This window comes from Cricetulus griseus, chromosome 5 (genome assembly GCF_003668045.3).
Source record: "Cricetulus griseus strain 17A/GY chromosome 5, alternate assembly CriGri-PICRH-1.0, whole genome shotgun sequence".
NCBI lineage: Eukaryota > Metazoa > Chordata > Mammalia > Rodentia > Cricetidae > Cricetulus > Cricetulus griseus.
The window spans coordinates 1,993,798-2,015,247 of NC_048598.1; the positions used below are offsets into that span (position 1 = coordinate 1,993,798).

General features: G+C 44.5%; 1 protein-coding gene across 2 annotated transcripts in view; it reads left to right on the plus strand.

The window, feature by feature from the left end:
* Positions 1-21,450, plus strand: part of Hsd11b1 (hydroxysteroid 11-beta dehydrogenase 1) — a 51,601-nt gene that overhangs the window by 28,150 nt on the left and 2,001 nt on the right. For both annotated transcript variants that reach the window (XM_035445690.1, XM_027416560.2), the window contains exons 4-6: positions 175-286; positions 403-588; positions 20,688-20,831. In XM_035445690.1, coding sequence (XP_035301581.1) covers positions 175-286; positions 403-588; positions 20,688-20,831 — 442 coding nt within the window. The remainder of the gene's footprint in view (positions 1-174; positions 287-402; positions 589-20,687; positions 20,832-21,450) is intronic.

The window sequence follows — 21,450 nt, forward strand, 5'->3', positions numbered from 1 at the left end:
CTTTTATGTACACACACACACACACACACACACACACACACACACACACACACACACGGAGTTTCTAATCTAAACAGTTCTGTGAACAAACTCTCATTTAAGCCCCAGTTACCCCCTAACTACACATGAAAGCCCACAGCCAAGATGGCCACCATTTCTGCTGTGTCTCTGCAGGTGGTATCCCGCTGCCTTGAACTCGGAGCAGCCTCTGCTCACTACATTGCTGGCACCATGGAAGATATGACGTTTGCGGAGCAATTTGTTCTTAAAGCAGGAAAGCTCATGGGTAAGGCTCCCCTCCCTTTTCCTCCTCTGGGCTTAGAGCTTTGGAGGGGCAGGGCGGGTCAGAGGGGAACAGGATTGGCTCTGAGTGGTCTCTCTCAACACAGCATCTCTTTGCAGGCGGACTGGACATGCTCATTCTCAACCACATCACTTACACCAATATGGGTTTCTTCCAAGATGATATCCATGCTGTGCGCAAAGCCATGGAGGTCAACTTCATCAGCTATGTGGTCATGAGCGTGGCTGCCTTACCCATGCTGAAGCAGAGTAACGGCAGCATTGTTGTCATCTCCTCCATGGCTGGTGAGTGGCTCAGGGGCCAGGGCAGAAGTTGAGAACCAAATAATGCTGGGGTTACGCAAGGTCCTGTGGTGGGCACAAGTTTGTGTCCAGTTTCCATGCAGAGAAGTCACACTGCATGAACTTGAAACGATCACAGTGATGTCATGCAAAAGCCAATAGTTCACGGACAGATTCATTCGTTCATGAGGGTCTTTGCTTCCATCATAACCAAAAGGGTGGTGAGGTCAGTGGGTACAAAAACAGAAGTAAGAATAGAATATCTTAAGGATATGCAGAAAGATGGTTGGCTAGGAAAAACAAAACTGCTCTACAGCAGTGGTCCTCAGCCTTCCTAATGCTGTGACCCTGTAACACACTTCCTCATGCTGTGGTGCCCTCCCCCCTAAAGTTATTTCCTTGCTACTTGATAAGTATAATCTTGCTACTATTATTAACAGCAATGTTTCTGAGTAGCTACGGAGCCAGTCCTGGAACTAGCTCTGTAGAACAGGCTGGCATGTAAATATCTGATAAGCAGGCTATCTGAATTGTGACCCCTGGACCGCCAAAGGGGTTGTGATCCACAGGTTGAGAACTGCTGCTCTAGGGTAGGGCACAGCAGTAGCATGCTTGCCTAACATGCACAGTTCCCGTGTTAATCCCAGTCCTGAAGGAAGGGGGCAGGGATACCAAATGTGTACTAAGGATACTCTTCTGAATCTCAATTTGTAGCATTAAAAATGAAATTCAGGCTGCACTTGGTGACACATGCCTTTAATCCCACCATTTGTGAGGCAGAGGTAGGTGGATCTCTGTGAACTCAAGGACAGCCTGGTCTACAAAACAAGTTCTAAGCCACTCTAGTCTATACAGTAAGACTCTGTCTCCAAAAAAAAAGTGATATTTAAACAGATAGGAAATTTGTGCAAAGAAACGCTCTCATAGGGTAGAGCTCTACATAGGAGGGAGGTCCCAATGTTTTTGCATAGTGGCAGCATCCAACAACATCACGATGAGAGTCTTCAGAGGTGAGGATTCCTCCTGGATACCGGGCAGAAGTCCCACACATGTTTGCTGATTAGTAAAGATGTGGTTGAAGGGTCAGAATACAGCGGTATAAGCCAGACTTACAAATGCAGTGCTTAGGACATAAAAAAAACAAATGATCTAGGAGACCATGAACTGTTAAATACTCCACAAATGTCAGTTCTCTTTGAACTGAATACGGCCATCAATGTGCTAAAGCACTCTCCTTTCTGGCCCAGGAAAGGAAGGCCTGCGTGGTGACTGGATAAAGGGACGGTGTGTCTGTGCCAGTGGCCAGCAGAGTGATTGATATGCACCCCTGTGCTTCCAGCACAGACTCTGGCCCTTCCTGGCCCACAGACATGCTGGGCTGAAAGCAAAGGAGAGCTTCCAGATGCATACTGAGTGGGAGGGTGCTGGGCACATACCCAGTGAACCCTAGGCACTGGCCAAAACCCCCTACATCAGTCATGGTGTGGGTGGCTCTGAAGAGTTCCGATTCCATTGATGAATGGAGAAATACAGCCTAACACAAAAGCTGCTTCACTTTTGCCTAGAGAATTTAACTTTTGTGATGTATAGAAACCGAAAGTGCTTGGCATGAGGACAAGGATTATTGTAGACCCTAAGGGTCTGCTGGAATTCTGATAACCTCTGTTTCCATACATCGCAGCATCTACGGAATAGCACTTAGTAATTCCTACGGGCTCTGGGAGGTAGAAATAGAGTTGTGTCCCTCTCCCTGTGTCTGTCATTTGTGTAGAGTTCAGTGCCTGGAGTTCAGCCCTTTTGAGTTAACACACATCTCTGAATTTACAAATTAATTTCTCACCCTAGCAAGTATTGTGTTCCATGGTGTACTGTTTTATATGTTTTTCTGTTTTGTGCATGTTGTAGTGTTTATGTACATGAACAAGTGTATGGATGACACCAGGTACCTTCTCCAAACACTCTCCACCTTCTGGTTTTGGATGCAAGGTCTCTAAAACCTGGAGCTCACTGATTTGGCTAGCTGGGCTGGCCAACATGCCCCAGGGATCCCCTGTCTCCTCCTCCACAGTATTGGAGTTACAAATGTATGCCTGGCTTTTTCTCTTTTTTCTTTTTAATGTAACTCCGAGGGGCCTGCACTCAGGCACTCAGGCTTGAATGGCAAGTGCTTTACTAAGGAGCCATCTCCCCAGCCTTGGTACCTTCTTTTAAACAATCAGGAAGTATGTTTGGTAATCTTTACTTCTAAAAAATCTGAATCTCACTAAACATCAAACTGACCCAGAGGTCAGAAAAAAAAAATCTACTGAGTTAGAGTTGTAATCACTTCCAGGGTATTTGCTTTTTCCTGGTGCATTTCTGGGTGTTGTACCTCACAGAGGAGGGCTTGCACTCTCTATTCAGGCTTGGCTACATCCTTGTCCTTTCAGAGATGGTGCTGATGCTTGCAGCTGCTGCTTAGCATCTTTTCTGGCCCCTATTGAACAAGTTCTTGTCTTTATCACATGCTGTTACTTTAACTTACTCTGCCTTAAGCAAATCTAAATTCATTTTCTCCTGTGAACAGCCTAGGGTAGGCAGCCAAGGCTGATAAGACAGTCATTACCCCATGAGGCCGTCCAAGAACCAGGCAAGACAGTCCTGTGGTGTTACATTCATCTGCATGTCCAAGAAGGCTTGCTGTTATGTCTGAATTCCAGCTGCATGTGGAAAATGAAGGACACATTATGAAACCTGTAACCATGGGCCACAGCAGGCTGTAGATGGGATCTAGTCAATATTCAACTAAAAAGCAGGGCTTTTTCTTCTACAAAAGAACACAAACCATGCTGAATCACTGCCTCCCATACCATCCATGCCAAGAAACACATAAGAGCAGAAGAAAATGACCCAATCATGCTTATAAATTCCAGCACTGGGGACACGGAGGAAGGAGGATTTCCATAAGTTCCAGGCCATTCTGGGTTACAGACTGAGACTTGGGCTGGGGGATAAAGAGAGAAAGAAAGATAGAAAGGAAGGAAAGAAAGGAGGGAGGAAGAGAGAGGAGAGAGGGAGAGCCTACAAGAAAATGTCTCCCCAAACCCACTCTACCATATTCAAGGCTACCACATGAATAAATCCCTGGCCCCAGACATGGTTCAGAGGACAGACGGGCAGGAGGGGGGATGGAAAAGCATACCCAGCAGGCATTTCTGAAACTGAGATGCTAGTGCTTGAATATTACTTTAAAAAAACAAAAACAAAACAAAATAAAAAAAAAAACACTGGGTTTGAAGAAAACACTAGACAGTATCTGAGAAAAGCCTATCTGCCCTTGGCTAAAATGGCTCTTCTGTGTTCTGCTCTGGACGGTAAGGCTGACTCCACTTTTGCGTCCCCTGGTTCTATGGGCTCTATAACCATGACCCATTGTTAGACCCCTGGAAAACTCAGGTATACGGGGTCCCAGCCCAGGACCTCGGTCACCCCAATCACCAGGCAGATTCGAAAACTTGCATGAGGCTTTATTGTTGTTTAACGAGCTAACCCCATGTTAGCTTGGGTCTTTCACCCTCCCGCTATGGCAGATGGCTAGCAAAGACAGCTGGCACCGGCTGCTGAGAGATCTTGTAGGGCAGCATAAGGGGAGTGTCTAGGAGTACGCACAGGCTCAGGATTGGTGTGCCTCCAGGCTTGGAGGGCTTGCCCTGTGTTGATTGGTCAACTGGTTGTTATGGCCCATAGGCCCTCCCAGGGTGGTTGCTATGCTCTGTGTGTCATTGTTGTTGCCCTTGTCTGTAAAGCACACCCAGAGTCGTAAAGTATAGCGCCACCAGCTAACTTCTGATTGGCTCCTTGTCACGAGGCATCTGACCTTAGTGACTAGGACAAGGTCAGACAAGCACGTGTTCAGCTGTTATGGCTGCCGAAATGGGGAGCTGGTCCCTTCATTCCCCCATTTTCTTTTTTGGAAATTCCAATCATGGAATTGCTGTCTCTCTAGTGCCCCCATCAGGGAGTGAGAGATATTGGCATCCCCATGCAAGGGAGTTCCTTCTGACTTAGCATTTTAACCAGGGAAAATGGGCGGCAAATTCTTTCTCATGCTACTTCCTGCTGACTTTGGGACGAAGTTAGGGACCTCAGAAGGTTGAAATGCTAGTCAAAAGCAAAAAAAAAAAAAAGGAATTTAGGCAATCATCAGGGGCTGTTGGCAGACTCTGTTGCAGAGACAGGGGGTGTCCACGTTAGCTGGACTGGTTCACATCCACAGCAAGTCCAGGGCTCGCAGTCTACTTAGAACAGCCTGTAGTCAGCAACTGTTACTCAGATGTCTGCCAGAAGCAGAAACCTGTTTAAGACATGTTTAAACTAGGAACAAAGGTTTAACAGAGGTTAAAACTTATTTACTGAAGCCCACAGTGCAGAAAAAGCAGATATCTGGATATCTGTTCAAACAGCAAGAACATATTTATAACTTTGAGTCCTAGCAAAAACTACAGATTTGGGCTATAAGCATGTACATTTTTCTTCTGTCCAGAGAGCCAGGTATGGATTGGACAGAGGTGCCTTTGGCCTGATGAAAAGCCCTTTAAGTTTGTACTTAGATGACAACCAAAATAAACTTAAAAACCTTGAACTTGTGACTGAACAGTAGGTAGTCATTACTTTATCAGCTAACATACTGACTAGTCTATAGTGGATCTGACTGTCTGATTGCTGCCAAGTTGACAACCATTAATACTTCAGAGATCTGAGAAGGGTAGAAGGGTATATTCTATCCGAATCTACTAAAAAGTGACAGAAGCCAGTTAGAAGCCAGTCCATATACAGTTAGCCACACCCAAGTTTCTCCATTACCGCTGGAGGCAGCTGTCTCAAAGAACAGCAATCTTCGCCAGGCCTATAAGGTAAGAGGGTTTTTTGGGTTTTTTTGTTTTTTTTGTTTTGTTTTGTTTTGTTTTGTTTTCCTCTCTGTGGAAGAGGAACATGGAAAAGACTGACCTTGTTTTGTCTAGGCAAAGGGGTTGCAATCAATTTTCCAGTGTCCAGCAGCTTTGTCCACAGTCTCAGCCAGGTCCTGGCAGGCTCTGTGCGTCATTGCTGTGCGCTTGTCCGTAAAGCACATCCAGAGTCATAAAGCATAGCGCCACCAGCTAACTTCTGATTGGCTCCTTGCCACGAGGCAGGCATCTGACCTTAGTGACTAGGACAAGGTCAGACAAGCACATGTTCAGCTCTTATGGCTGCTGAAATAGGGAGCTGGTCCCTTCGCCATCATGCCAGTCACATGCATGGCACAGGAACTGGGCAGCCTGCCGCTTTCCTGCGCCTCCTCAGTGTCATCCCTCTGAGGAGTCAGGAACAGACCTATACTCAATCCTCCCTCTACTCCCTGGCTCTGTCCACCCAGACCCCACATCTCAGGGAGTGTTTTTCAGGCAGCACCACAGAAATTTAAACAAATCCTGTCTTCACTGCATTCTGAAAGGTTACTTTTGGAAGTTGTGCTCTCTCTCTCTCTTTCTCTCTCTCTCTCTCTCTCTCTCTCTCTCTCTCTCTCTCTCTCCCTGTGTGTGTGTGTGTGTGTGAGAGTGTGTGTGTGTGTGTGTGTGTGTGTGTGTGTGTGTGTGTCTCCCTCCCCAATATCCTAATACCACTAACCATAAAACAAAGGCTAAGCACCAAGTAGATGTAAGTGGACAGATACAAGTTCTTCCACATCAAGGGAAACAAAGGAAGAGCTTGACTGGGTTTCTTAGAGCAAAATGAAAACACATTGAAAGAACACTGAGCCTTGTCAAAAGCCTCTAAACATTCACACCCTTCTTTCAAAGCTCCCTAACTGTTAATTTTTAAAACATCAACGTTTAATACGCCTCTTGGTGGATGGATGGATGAATGGATGGATGGATAGACAAATCTAATTTTCCAACCTATCCAAATACATTTGTTCTCTGGCTTATTTCAACTATCTACAGAGATTTCAGCAGCGTTCCAGTGCAGTTATTTAGGGACACTGTCAAGGTTAAATATTCCCCACGTCAGTACATTAGTGAGAATGAAATCACTTGTTGGACTGTAACCTTTGTGTTAGCTGAGAGCTCCCTGTGTGGTCTAAACTGAGCTCAAGAATTAAACATTATAGTGAGGGAAGGGGAAAAAAACAGGTTTCTCAACTGCACATATCAATTTAGAATCTCCATAACGTTTTTGCATAAAGAGAAGAACATACAGATGTTAATCTCATGCAACTCTGGTGCTATGGCTTCCAGAAAGTAAGCCAGCTCCTCAGTGTGATGCTGTACCTCCGGAAGTTAGGAGGAATCCAAAGGAGGACGTGAAAGGGTGTGGGTGCCAAAGTAGGAAGTCTGTTCACCCCTCACCCAGCCTGTTCTGGTTTCTCTAAGAAAATGTCCCCACATACCTTTCAATACAATTAGCCCAGAAACAATTGTCAAGACTTGTGAAAGCACTTGTGGAGTGCTATGGGAGCTAGAAACCCACAAGGTGAAGCTTGTGTATAGCAGCCAGGTCATCTGCAGGGCTCGGAAGAAGGCCAAGGTCAGAGTGAGGCTCACTGGGGACCTAAAGCTTCCGGGAGTCACTGTGGATAGACTTTAAGGCACTGCATGGAGCCAGACCTGAAGGACTGAGGCAGTAACTGCTGAATTATGAATCACATCCTTTCTGCCCCTAAAAGGAGGCAGAGCGATTAGAAATCAGAAAGTCTCTCTGATGAAAACAGTAACGATGTTTGCAGGTTAAGGACAGCATATTATCCGTGATGACTACTTCAAATTTTCTCTTTAAAAGGCTGAGAGGCCTGGCATGGTGATGCATTCTTACAGTCTCAGACCTTGCTCCGGAGGTGGAGGCAGGGTGTGGGCTCTGCTCTGAAACATCGTGAGTTTCAAGGTCAAAACAAAAGCAAAGTATGGTGAAGCCGGAAACCTTAAAACTGCCTCACTGCTGGCCATGGCTTTATTCATTCACTTACTTCTAGGTGAAAATATCAACCTCTTTGTCCTCAGGGGGTGAGAGTGTGGTAAGGCTGTCAGCAAATACATCCTATTGGAGGTACACAGATAGGAAACTAAGGCTCAAAGCAAAAGATGTCTCTGCCTAAGTCAGACTCAACACAGATATGTATTTAGGTTTAAAATCTGGCTCCTGGATTTCTCAACAAAATGTGACTGCCCTCAGAAGGGGAGCACAGGGAACACCAATCCCTCATGAAAGATTAAAGCATAGAAGGCAAGTACGATGGGGAAAGCAGTGCCGCCAATGTTTAAAGTTATTTCTGTGGTATAAAATCAATGCCATGCGCACAGTGAAAATGAAGGCTGTGTTAAAGCTGCAAACAGAAGTTACCAGGGAAATAGCCTTCAGTGCTATAAAGAGACTGACAGGACACGGCAATTCACGGTTGTTCCAGCTGTCCCAACTTACTCGTTGCTTTGGCCTATAACCCTAGCACTCAACAGGCCCAAAGCAGGAAGACTGTGAGTTGGAGACTTTGGAAAGGACTATGAGACTTTTAAAAGTTTGAAGTGTTTTATTTTGCTGTTAACATGAGATCTTGGGGATGAACAAGAAAGGAAAGGTTATGGTTTAATGGAGATGTGCTTGAGTGGTGATATTTTGTTTATGATCTAACAAATAAAGCTTGCCTGAAAATCGGAGTGCAAAGCTAGCCACACTAGTTAGCCACAGAGGTCAGGCAGTGGTGGCACACACCTTTAATCCCAGAAGCCACACTAGCTAGCCATAGAGGCCGAGCGGTGATGGTTCACACCTTTAATCCCAGCACTAGAGGGGAATATAAAACAGGAGGAGACAGGAATCAGTCAGTCTGCAGTCACTCTGAGGACAGGATCACCCCTTTTTGGTCTGAGCCTTGGCAGAGGTAAGAACTCTCTAGTGGTTAGCTGCTTTGTTTCTCTGATCTTCATCTTTAACCCCAATATCTGTCTCTGGGTTTTTAATTATTCATGCTATATGTATGTGTCAAGTTGACCTTGTCTCAAAAAAAAAAAAATCAGAAAACCAAAAACAACAACAAAAAGAACAAAACAACAACAACAAAAAAAAAAAAACAAAAAAACAAACAAAAAAAAAAAAAAAAACATGGCTAGAGTTGTAACTCTGCAGAGTACTTGTCTTCTAGTCAAGAAGCCCTGGGTATGATCCCTAGTACTGTAGCACTGCACAGAGTTGATGTGGGCTGCATGCCTGTAATGTTAACAGGAGGAACAGAAGTTCAAAGCCACTCTCTGCTACACAGGGAGTATTAGGCCAGGGCAGCCTATGTTAGAGACCCAGAGAGAGGGTGTGTGTATGTGGAGAGACACAGAGAGAAGGAGAGAGAGAGAGGGAGAGAGACGGAGACAGAGACAGACAGAGACAGAGACAGAGACAGAGACAGAGACAGAGACAGAGACAGAGACAGAGACAGAGACAGAGAAAGAGAGAGAGTAGAATAACAAGTTTCCTGAACCTGAGCCTGAGCCTGAACAGTTTTTGATACATTTGTAGCACTCATCTGAGTGGAATTCGGGGTGAGTGGAACAATGGAAACATTTTGAGGTCATTTGTATGCATTATCAAACTGCTTTAGAATCACAGAAGACTGAACATTTAAAACAGAAAAGAATAAAGCCCAACTATGAACAATAACAAAAATGGATTATAATCTATTACATGCCACAGAAATTGATGAGTTCATGATTACATAATCCCAAGAATAAACAAATGGAGAGGCATTTCCCCCACATAGTGGAAGGCCAAATGATAAACACAGAGGGAACAAGAACATTGGAGAATCACCAGTTAGCGGCCATTATGATAATCATTCATCCAGGCATATTAATGAATGTTAAAACCAGAGGGTGAAAGTTTAATAACAAACAGAGCATTCCCACTAGTCTCAAAGTGTTACCTACTCAGCAACAACAAAGATAAAACAATGAATGCAACTGGCCGAAGACTTGAAAAAAAAATACTTCCCCAAAGAAGATATTCAAATGTCCAACAGAAACATGCAAAGATATTCAGCATCTCTGATCACTAGGAAAACCCCAAGTGTATAAGGAGGCACCAGCCCCTACTCATTAGCATGTTGCTATCATGACAGCCAAGGAAGAAGGAAGGAAGACAGAAAGAAAAAGAAGGAGGGGAAGGAAGAAAGATGCAGGGAGGGGGCCAGGGAAACACAGACACTCCTCAAAATATTTAAAAACAGCATTGCTGCATAATCCGAGAGCTCTACTTGTGGATAGACACTCAGGGCTAGAATCAGTCTTGGAGAGAGATTTGAAAACAGATAAAGCACAAGAGCACCCCAAGCATCCACAAACTGATAAGAACGTGACAAAACAGCAGGATAGTGTGCAGTCCTAACCTGGAGGAAATACTGACATACGCAGTAAGGCAGCAACAAAATAAGAAATCCAGTACTAAGACTAGATTAGTGGAGCTGTGCCTAGGGCAGGGGGCAAATGGGAGTTATTGTTTGATGGGCAAAGAGTTCAGTTTGCAATATAAACAGTTCTGGAGATGATAGTAGAGCTATTGCACAACAGAACTATGCATGGTGCCACCAAACAGTACGTTTAAGGATGGTTAATACACTTTTGGGGGGGGGGAAACACTCAACATAATTACAGGTTACAGGGGGAAAGAACAGTTCTGTGCTAGAGAAACTTCAGTGTTCCTCTTGAGTCCAATGACTCATGATTAACTTCACCAGCCACAGAAGGGACCAGAACTACGTGTGAATCTGGTGGGAAAGGATGTGAAGAACACAGAATTACTCCTGAGACTACCAGGACTGCATAGTTCAAATCAAATCATGCCAGAATATCAGACAAATCCAAATGGCAGGGCAGTCACCAAAAGTGTTCTCATGTATGTTCAATGCTCAGCTTCCCAGAAAGGAAAAAATTTAAAACCCTTATTGGTAGCATTTCTATAGTGTAAATAGTCCCATGATTGCCATAGCCTGGCATCAGCTTGCTTACAAAATCTGTGAGCCATCAGTTCTTGATATCTGGCAAAAGCCAGTCACAGCATGTTGGCTGGTACAGGATAAGTACTTGTTTCTCCCAGCAGTATCAAAGCCATGAACTTGAATGACACTGAAGAATAATTTCAAATAGAAGTGAACTGACATGGCCCAACAGGCAATGCAACTCGTGGTCTTTGGGATGCTTTTGCTATAAAACATACGGTGTGTAATACTATGGCTAGAGGTGGGACCTTTGGTGGACTCCATGGCTGGTGAGGGACAAATGGCACATGAGAGATAGTGACCTACAGACAAAAATTATATGGAAAGTATATTGGGGGAAGGGAAGGGAGGAAGGGAGGAAGAGAGAAAGAGAGAGGGGGGTTGCCTCCTCAGAGAAATGTCAGAAAGAGAGAAGGAAAGTAGGCAGAGCTTGTCTCTTAAAGGGACCTTTGCACCTATGTTCCATGGTAGAGATAAGCATCAGTACCCCTGGGGGTCTGTGGATTATATACCAAGAATCCATTAGCATTCCTGAAGCAGATTGGATGGTAGTGCCTGGAAAGACATCCACATCCTAACTCTACGAACCTATGGACATGACTTAGAAGGATCTTTGCAGTTTTAATTGAATGAAGGCTCTTGAGCTTTCTGGATAACCCATCAGAGCACTTAATCCAGTAATAAGAACCCCGTAAGAGGCAGAGGACAAAAGATGGAAGAAATAGAAGCCACACGAATATATGTCATCAGAGACTAGAGCAATGTTTTCCATCACCAAAACTGCAAAGTTAGCCCTGCTTCTGAAACCTGCCATCAGTGAGCATCCAGGGAGGGTCCGCTCTTGGAGCTTTTGAAGAGATCATGGTCTTCTCAACTCGTTGACTTCATACATCTCAGATCCACAACTGTGAAAATAAGTCTTTGCTATCTTCAGCTACCCACTTTGCTACAGAAGCCCTGAGAATTGATGCATGACTTCCTTCATTGCCATGCTCTTATTGTGGCCAAGTGGACCCAGCCGTGCGTATTCAAGGTGGTAGAACATGGGGACAGCACTGACCTCAGTTACAGGAATACTCGAAAAAGTCCCGTGGAAGCCATGTGTGGTGGTGCACACTTGTCATCCCAGCACTTGGGAGTAAGGACGGGGCATCGGGCATTCAAGAGGTCACACCCAAAACAGAATAGTTTGAGATCAGTGTAAACTGTATAAGACCCTGTCTAAAAGGAGGCTTGGGTGAAAATAATTTCTTTTGTGTACAACCTTTCAACTTCACTAAAAGTTTGAAAGTATTTCAAAAGAAAAAAAAGTATTCTCCATCCTAGGAACCCAGTGATGTGGAGGAAGTATGGGGATAAATTCTTTGGGGATTTTCTTTTGGGCTTTTTGGTGATTCCTTTTGGAAACACTCCCATCCATTCCCAATGGTTCCCGGGTATGATGTGGTTTGATCTCCGGCTTTCCATCACCACCTGTCTTGCTGGACTTTCAAATGGTTTGAATTTCTTTCTTTTTTTTTTTAAGAAGTCATTACATTGTTTTTCTTTATTTTTTAAAGATTTTATTTATTTATTTATTATGTATACAACATTCTGCTTCCATGTATATCTGCACACCAGAAGAGGGCACCAGATCTCATAATGGATGGTTGTGAGCCACCATGTGGTTGCTGGGAATTGAACTCAGGACTTCGGGAAGAGCAATCAGTGCTCTTAACCTCTGAGCCATCTCTCCAGCCCATGGTTAAAATTTTTTCAAGGGCTTTAACTGAATGCTCAGGAAAGAAAACAATAACAAATTAAAAAGCTTCATTCCTGCCCATCTTCAGACTTCTAGAGGGACCCAGGCAAATGAGCCACAATCACTTGCTCCAGTAGCCACTAGTTGAGCAAGTTCCTGCTTAAAGTCTACCATGTTTCCATGGCCCAAGCTAGAAATCCTCCTAGACCCTGCATTCCAAGTCTCCCTTTGACCGCTGGTGTCCAGCCCACAAGCCTGTGTGCACAGCCTGTCTGCCAGCTCGCCCGTTCTAGCTGTTCTGCAGTGACTGGAACCTAGTGTTTGGGGGACAAATCTTTGGACTTTCTGTCCCATTTACCACATCTGCCCTCAGACCTGTCAGACTCCTTGTCCCATGTTTTGCTTCAGAAAATGTGGTCACCACTGCTCACTTTGTGTCTAACCCTTCCTGGAAGAGAGAAAATCAACTGTGTGTATATGTGCACATGTTTGTGTGTTTTTGTTTTGTTGGGTTTTGGGGGGTTTTTGTTTTGTTTTGTTGTGGGATTTTTGTTTTGTTTTTCAAGACAGGGTTTCTCTATATAACAGTCCTGGCTGTTCTGGAACTTGCTTTGTAGACCAGGCTGGCCTCAAACTCACAGAGATGCACCTGGGTCTCCCATCTGAGTGCTGGGACTAAAGGTGTGTGCCACCACTGCCCAGCTTTTGTTGTTGTGTCAACTAAAACTTGACCTAGAGCAAAGTGTTCACAGGCTTCTCAGAACCTCAAGTATCACTGCCTGGGGGACTAGCCTCCAGCAGCACAGGGACTCAAAGGGAAGCCACAGAGTTGATGCATTCTAGACTTTTTATTTGAGGGGGTTAGGGAAAGAGACTGGCACACTCTCTTGATGGTTTCCTTCTTTATTTTCTATTCTTCTCAGTTCTTTTTTGTGTTCTTTCTACTTTATACTTTTTCCTACAGCTTATATACCCCAACAAAGTTGATACTCAGGCAATACAGGAATAACAATGTGATTACATTGCTTTTCAAGTGGATGATTGCAATGAATACAAAGCAAAAGGAAAAAAAATGGCATGTTTTCCATATCCCTTACATGATTAAACATTTTATGTATTACAGGTTGAAAAACAAATTATCCCAAGAACCTATGTACATTCATACCCAAGCAGCTTGTTATAGATTAACTGTGTGGGCAAGCAAGGTACTCTTCTCAGTAAGGTCTTTTACTGGAAGGCTGCATTTTTGTAGTTCCAAAGAAAGGGTCAATTATTACTTATCTTGAAAGGTAATCTTATAAGAAATCGTAAACCTAAACTTTCATATATGGAAAAAGAATTGCTCAGCTCTACTTTAAATCTTTAGGGTAAGTATCCACTCAACAATAGCTTTCTTATATCAGGAGATTGAGGGCAAAAATGGGTAAGAAATTAATAATCACCTTTGGGCATCAACCAACCCCAGCAAGAAGAGTGACTCAAATAGCAATAAATGGGCTGCTTTGTTCTTGTTCCCTGACCTTAAAGAGTTCCACAAGATTGTCTTACTGGGTTTTTTCATCACATAACCTCAAAGTTATGTGATGAAAACATTGTAGTCTAACTTTAAGTTATTTCTAAAGCCTTGTTTCAGCTATTTGCACTCTGAAACCTGTGAACACATCTCCCAGCATTGAGGTTAAAAGAATTTAAGCTAGCTGGGCTACCAGGACTTAATTATTTTTCTTAATCATAAACCTAAGCCACAGTCTATATGATTCCTCAATAGAAACTCTTGTGTTCTAGCAGTGTGACACTTCCTTGTTTTATTTTTATCATCAAAACTCTATTTAAAACTAATATTATTATTAACAATTAGACAGTATAATGTAAGAATAAATTATCTTCATAGTAATCCATAGGTTAAAAAAAATGCCCAGTAGAACAGTATGTTTCCATGAGATAATCATACTACATCACAGGCACTGGGGACCTCCCCACACCTATTCACACCATGCCAGACAACAGAGAAAGATGATAACAGCAGCTAACATGTAAAGGCACAGCAGAATCAAAAGACATCCCAGGGTCTGTGGTCTCGGCCTTGACAGTATGAGATTGACCCATCAGAGTTTTCTCCTGGTGGGCTGACAGCTTGAACTTAGATTGCCACCTGCTGCTCCTCTGACACAGCCACCAGCACTCACTGTAACAAGGCCCCGAGCCTCTTAGAATGAACTCTTCATATATTACCCCTTTTAATGAAGTTCTGGTTCTACCAGGTTTTTTGACTGGAAATTAGATAAGATGCTTCTATAGGGTGACATGGGGAATAATGTGACCCTTCCCTCTACTGCCACCCAACCCTGTTGTGTGGGAACCTGTCCTTCCCAGTCACACATGACCTGGTGACTCGGATGTGGTAAAGCCCTTTCTCTGGCTGCTTCATGTCTCAATAATGGTCTCACTTGGCTAATTAAACATCAAGACATATGTAACTTAACTTTAGCAAATGCCTTTCCCACACAATGCTAACTAGCTTATGTGCGGAAACTCCCACATTTGCATCTAGTAAAATACATTAGGACATTTCCAAAGGCTAGAAAGGGCAAAATTCCTTTGAAAATCCAGATTCTTTCATTTTCTTTTGAGACAAGGTCCAGTATAACCCAGGGTAACCTCACACTTGATATGTAGCTAAGGAGTACCTTGAACCCCTGGCCTCCTGAGTTCTGGGGTTGCATGTATGCCACCATATATGGTTTATGTGGTGTGCTATATGGGGAAGTATTTAAGCATAGTTCCTGGGATAGGAAACAAATGTTAATTAAATGCCCGAGATTGTGATGAATGTGCTGGGGGTGGGGAGGTTGTCTTCTCTTTTTCCAGTTTTTGTGATCTGCCCCAGACTTTCTTTTATGAGCCTCTGGCTCACAACCATAAACAGCAATTCCTACATCAGCTGAAGCTCTGAAAATCAAGGGTTTCCCCTCTGTAATCAAGTGACCTGAAGTGAGACCTATTTGCCTATGTCAGTTCAATCTCAGCAGCAGAAAAAGAAAACAAGATACTGTCGTGATGCTGTGACTCCTTGGGACACTTCTGACTCCTTCCTTTCTCCTTCCCCTCTCTTTTCTCACCTTCTTTCCTTTTCTCATGAAAAATCACTTAGGATGCAACTTTGTACCTCAAATATAACCTACAGCTTGTTAAAAGATGGGGCATGAGATAGAGGGAGTTTCATGAACAAAGCAAAAACGGCTCTGCTTGCCATCTTGTTTTTATAGCTCAGTTGTTGCCATCCAAGAATATCGGATGCCACCATCCATATCCTCACTGCACTAAGGAAAGTGTAGTGGGTGAGTGACAAGGGTGTGTATGTCCCCAGAAGAAATGTCCCCGTGAAACTTGTGAGCAGGGCCTTATCTGAGCAAGGGTCCTCAAAGATATAACTCAGCTATCCAGATGAAACCATCTCAGATTCTCTGAGCGAGCCAAACTCCAATAACAAGAGTTCTTGTAGGAACATAAAAGAGACAGAGGAACAGGAGGCACACAAAGAAAGTGAAGACAGGAAGAAAAAAACAAAACAAAACAAAAACCAGGATCAAGGGCTGGGCCAGATGAAGGATTCTCTGCTGGAGCCCACACCTGGACTTCGGCCCCCTGAGCTGTGGGAGCAGGGATTACGCCAGTAGTTCTCAATCTGTGGTTGGTCAAGACCTCTTGGGGGTGTCGACTGACCCTTTCACAGGGGCAGCATATCAGATATCCTGCATATCAGACATTTACATTATGATTCGTAACAGTAGAAAAATTACAGTTATGAAGTAGCAACAAAATAATTTTTATGATTGGGGGCCATGTCGAGGACTGGTGTTTGTAGGGCTGTAGTCAGGACCAGGAGATCAGCCCTGGGTCCATTCCTGAGTGGGGGGACTGTGGATGAGGGAAAGGCTAGCTAAAAGAGTTGAGAGTTAGAGACATAGAATAGCTGTCAGAAGGGCAACTTCAGTCCATAACTGAATGTGCCTCAGTTTATTCATGTACCATCTTAAGTAACCAACCAAAGGTGGGGACAATGGCAGAAGACTTCTATTATCCTGTATGCAAGGCAAATTGCAATTACTTCCCTTAATCCTAAAGACATTCCATAGCTGCACATACTACTTGGCCTTCAGGGTGAGAGTAAACCTGCCTGGGCCCAAGTCTATTGTTATTTAGATAGGAGCCTCTCACCACTGAGCCTAGAGCATCCTGTAGCCTTTAAGATAATGTCTTAAGAACAATAGGAGGGAGTTAAGGTCTCTGAACTCGTGGCAGGATTTCCATATACAGGGTCCCAACAGGGTCACCACAGCATGAGGAACTGTATTAAAGGGTGGCAGCATTAGGAAGGTTGAGAACCAGTGGATTATGCTGTGACCGCTTGTGGTGACTGATTTGTTAGACCCTGGGAAGCAAATCTAAATGTCGAAGAGTAACATCTGTCTGTGGACACCTTCCCTTATCCGTCTGAAAATAAAAATAATACTGGTAGTCATAAAGTTTGCCTATTTAGGGCTTGAACACCAAGCCAAGGTCAACTCCACCAACACAGGGGTAGGGGGGTTGTAACTGGATTTGACATATGATTCCTGGAAAATGTTAATATAAAGAAGAGAGGGCCCAGCAATAACAATAAGAAGAAGAAGGAGGAGGAGAAAGGAAGGAAGGAAGGAAGGAAGGAAGGAAGGAAGGAAGGAAGGAAGGAAGGAAGGGAGAGAGGGAGGAATGAAGGAAGGAAGGGAGGGAGGAGGGAGAGAGGAGGGAGGGAGGGAGAGAGGGAGGAAGTGAAAGACCCCCCAGTTGCTCAGACCCCAATCACCAGGCAGAGGTGAAAGCTTGATGCAAACAGCAAGAGATTTTATTGCAGTTGTTTAACGAGCTAACCCCATTAGCTCGGGCCTTTCATCCATCCACCATGAGGGATGGCAGAGAAAAGGCCCCAAGAAGCCACAGGACAGAGATTTTATAGGGCATCGTAAGGGGAGTGTCTAGGGGTATGCACTGGCTCAGGATTGGTGTGGAGGGCTTGCCCTGTGTTGACTGGGCGATTGCTATGCTCTGCACATCATTGCTGTGCACTTGTCCGTAAAGCACACCCAGAGAAGTAAAGCATAGCACCACCAGCTAACTTCTGATTGGTTCCTTGCCATGAGACAGGCATCTGACTTCCTAGTGACCAAGGCAAGGTCAGGCAAGCACGTGTTAGGCTGTTATGGCTGCTGAAATGGGGAGTTGATCCCTTCAGAAGGAAGGAAGGGAGGGAGAAAGGAAGGGAGAGAGGGAGGGAGAGGGAGGGAGGGAGAGAGAGGGAGGAAAGGAGGGAGGGAGAGAGGGAGGAAGTAGAGGAAACACCAGAGTCTAAGTGTAGGCCACTAGAAACAGATCCAAATCTTGGTTTTCTTCAGTGACCTTTCAACTTTAAACAATTATTCAGTCTTTGAACTCTAGAATGAGATATACAAACTTTACAGAAAGTTAATACCTATTTAAGCTCAGCTTCTGCGGTCCTCTGCTCTGTATCTCTGCCATCTGCAAGCGTGGCCTTTGCTGACTTACCCTTTTCATGCCTGGAAGTGGATCTCTCAGTCCCAGCCTTATATAACCTTTTAGCTCAAAACCAAATGGCAGCAGTTAGAATCCTTCTGTCATTTATTTCAGTTTCTTGAAATAGGCCATGGCATGTGTTCAAGCTGGTGTGCACATTGTCGGAGGCTAGACATCCCTCTAAGGCTAGAAGGGGGTCTCTTTGAAGGATCTGCATACAAAAGGGCAAGGTGGGCGTCTCCAGCGCCAGGCAGCTTTCCAAGTTTTGCATTTCCATCCACCCACCCTTCCTTTCACTGAGTGCACCTGTTTTCCTGAATTAAGTGTCTCTTGAGATGGTAAACCCACCCTTCTCTTACTGTATCATCTTACTTTCCTCATATATTCTCTAATGTGGCTTGAATTAATTTATTAGAGTGGCATTTTTCCACTTCTCTGAGTAATTAACTATTTGTCCCAACATGACTTTTGAATAGCTCATACATTTCTTGCTGATTTGAATGCTAATTCTGTTGACAACAACAGCATTCTCCGGATGCCTTCTTGGAGTCAGAGTCTGTGCTAAGCATAGTATGTGGCTATTTTAGCTCCATAATGGTATTGTCCACAAACTGTAGCTAAGAAATGCCATGCTTGGGATTTAAACCCAAGTCACCTGTCTCTAAAGCTCATATTTTAATCATATACTATTCCTAGAAATATTTTAGATCTATTTTTTGGCTCAAAAAATTATCAGAAATTATTGACAGAATTGGAGTTCCAATGTAGGGCAGGTTTCACAGCTGACCCAGTTCAAGCTGTTTTCCCATGATCCTCTTGGCTGGGCTTGCCTCCTTGTGTGGTTTCCCACTCAGCTGACAATGAGCTAGCTGCAGCAATTCTAGCCCCAAATAAATGCACAAAGTGCCCATTAGGGAGAAAGAAGATTGCTACTCCCAGAAACTCCCAGGAGGGAAAAGAACTTTGTGAGACACTCAACAAAAATTTCCTTGTCTCATTGGCCCAAACTGGGTCACATGCCCATTCCTGTAGCAGTCCTAGGTAAAGGGATGGAACCACAGTGATGCCGGGTTTCTTCTCCGGCGTGGTCTATCTATAATAAGGTTTGAGTCCAGCTCTCGGGTGTTGAAAATTAAAAACAACAGTGGGGCTAAGCAAATGAGGAGGTAGGTTGGGGCTGTCTGATGGTGGAGTAGAGCTGACGGTGAGGCTGCTCCAGGCCACCTGTCTACCCTGTGATTTGGCAGTGCCATCTTCAACGTGTGCCTTCTACTCATGATTCGGGGGGCTGTGGCTGTCTCAGACACCTAAGAAGAAAGAATGGAAGGCAGAGAGACTCCCTTCTGCCTCTTCTTACCTACCACTGGACAGAGCTTAGCCACTCCGAAAGAACTGGATAACTGTGCCTGGGTAGGGACTGGGGTTCCACTGCTGTGGAAGAGGCAGAGACAGCCTGGGAGAGCAGCAGCAGCAGCACTACTACCAGGCCTATGACACAGTGAGAGAAGCAAACTGTCTGACTGCTGCTAGTCTTCCCTAGTGCTTCCCATGGCCACGTTTTACATCTTGTCAGAAGTCTGCAATTGTAATGATTTTAGGAGGAAAAAATTTGAGTATTCTTTGGAGAAGCATCACAAGATCCTGGGTCTCTGTACTGTATTATTTTCTCTGGATTTCTCCTTGTTCACAGGGGTGCAGGTACCAAGCGGCCGGGTGTATTTCAACCAGGTTAAATGCTCATTTTAACACAACAGTTAACCCTTTTGGGGGGAACAAGACAAAAATCCAGAGACTCTGGGAGGCTTTGCTCACAGTTTCCAGGATACAAGGAAAAGGGGTTACATGTTCCAGAGGAGGGAAGCTTTCTACAGAAATGGACCCTAAACAGGCTCCACTTCCAGAGCTAGCACAGAAGAATTTCATAGTCTTTCTGTCAGTGTTCAGAAGAGTGTACAGCTTCAGTTCACTTCTGCTCTATCCACAGAGCATGTGAAGAGCTTTTCCTACTATGTCTGTGTCCACATATCCCTCGGCAGACTGGAACGAGTCTTGACTGATACGATGGAAGTTCAGATTTTACATACGACTCAAACACGGGTGTTTCATCCCCTTCATGCAGAAAGAAGACAGGCCACTGAGCTTGTCCTCTAGGATCAGAGCTGGATACAACAGCTGTGAGAACACATGGCTGTACTGAAGCCCAGCTCCCTTCCTACCATTGCTTAGTATCTCTCTCTAGTGGAGTCTGTCTTGCAGCTCACCCTGTACACTATTGCTCCCATCTTAGTCACTGCTCTGTTGTGGTGAAGAGAGGTATAACTCTTCTAAAAGAAAGCATTTAATTGGGAGCCTGCTTACAGTTCCAGTTGGTTAGTCCATTATCATCACGGTGGGAGCAGACAGACATGGTGCTGGAGAAGTAGCTGAGAGCTTTATCGTGATCCTAGCAGGGAGCGGGGGAGGGAGGGTGCAGCAGGCCTGGTGTGAGCCTTTGAAACCTGCAACAACTCACTCCAACAAGGCCACACTTCCTAATCCTTTCAAGCATTTCACCAGCTGGGGACTGAGCCTATGGGGGAGGGGGGAGCATTCTCATTCAAACCACATCTCCAAAAACTTAATTTCTATCCCTTCAGAAATGTAATGCCATAGGATAATTTAGGGAATAGTGAGAAACTGAGACTCAGTGGGTAAGGAGACCCCTCAGGGGTTGCCAGCCCCCTCCAAGTCAAAGCCCTGCTCTGTCTGGGGCCAAACTGGATCCTTATTAACAAACATCTTTAATTTGTCCTTTAGGGAAAATGGCCCATCCCCTGGTTGCTCCCTACTCTGCAAGCAAGTTTGCTCTGGACGGGTTCTTCTCTTCCATTAGAAAAGAGCACGCAGTAAACAAGGTCAACGTGTCCATCACTCTCTGTGTTCTTGGCCTCATAAACACAGGTAAGGAGAAGAACCCAGAGTCAATGGCCTTCCGTGGGTCTGTCCCTGGGGTACTACAGACCATAGCTAGAAGCATCAGGCCTGTCGTGTAATGGGGGCACTTCTGTCACTGGTGGGGCCTGGTCAGTTTTGACCCTCCTCCCTGTTCGGAACACCACGCTCAGTATAGTGTATTCTACCCTGAGCTCCTTATGCCCGCACGAATACCCCATGACCTTTGTTATTCAATAAAAGGTACTAAACGCCTTTATGCTTTTCTTACTGGACTCAACAGTAAGGAGATGTTGGTTTCATGAGAGGATGCAGCATCCAACTGAGAGACAGTCCTCAGAAATGATTCATCCTCTTCAAAGAATCAAGGCCATGAAAAACTAAAAGAGAGAAAAAAAAAAAAAAGAACCTTCACAGACTGAGAAAAAAAAGGAGAAATTAGCATTGAGTGTGCTCCTGGACACAATCCCAGAGCATAAAGGGGACACTAGGACACTAGTTTTTTTTTTTTTAAAAAAAAAAAAAAGACAAGAAAAGCCAGTAACATTGTGCTGCGTCTATGGTACTCATTCCTGGTCATTACACGGGGTTGTGCATGACGTGACAGTTCAGGAAAGGTGAGGTGGGG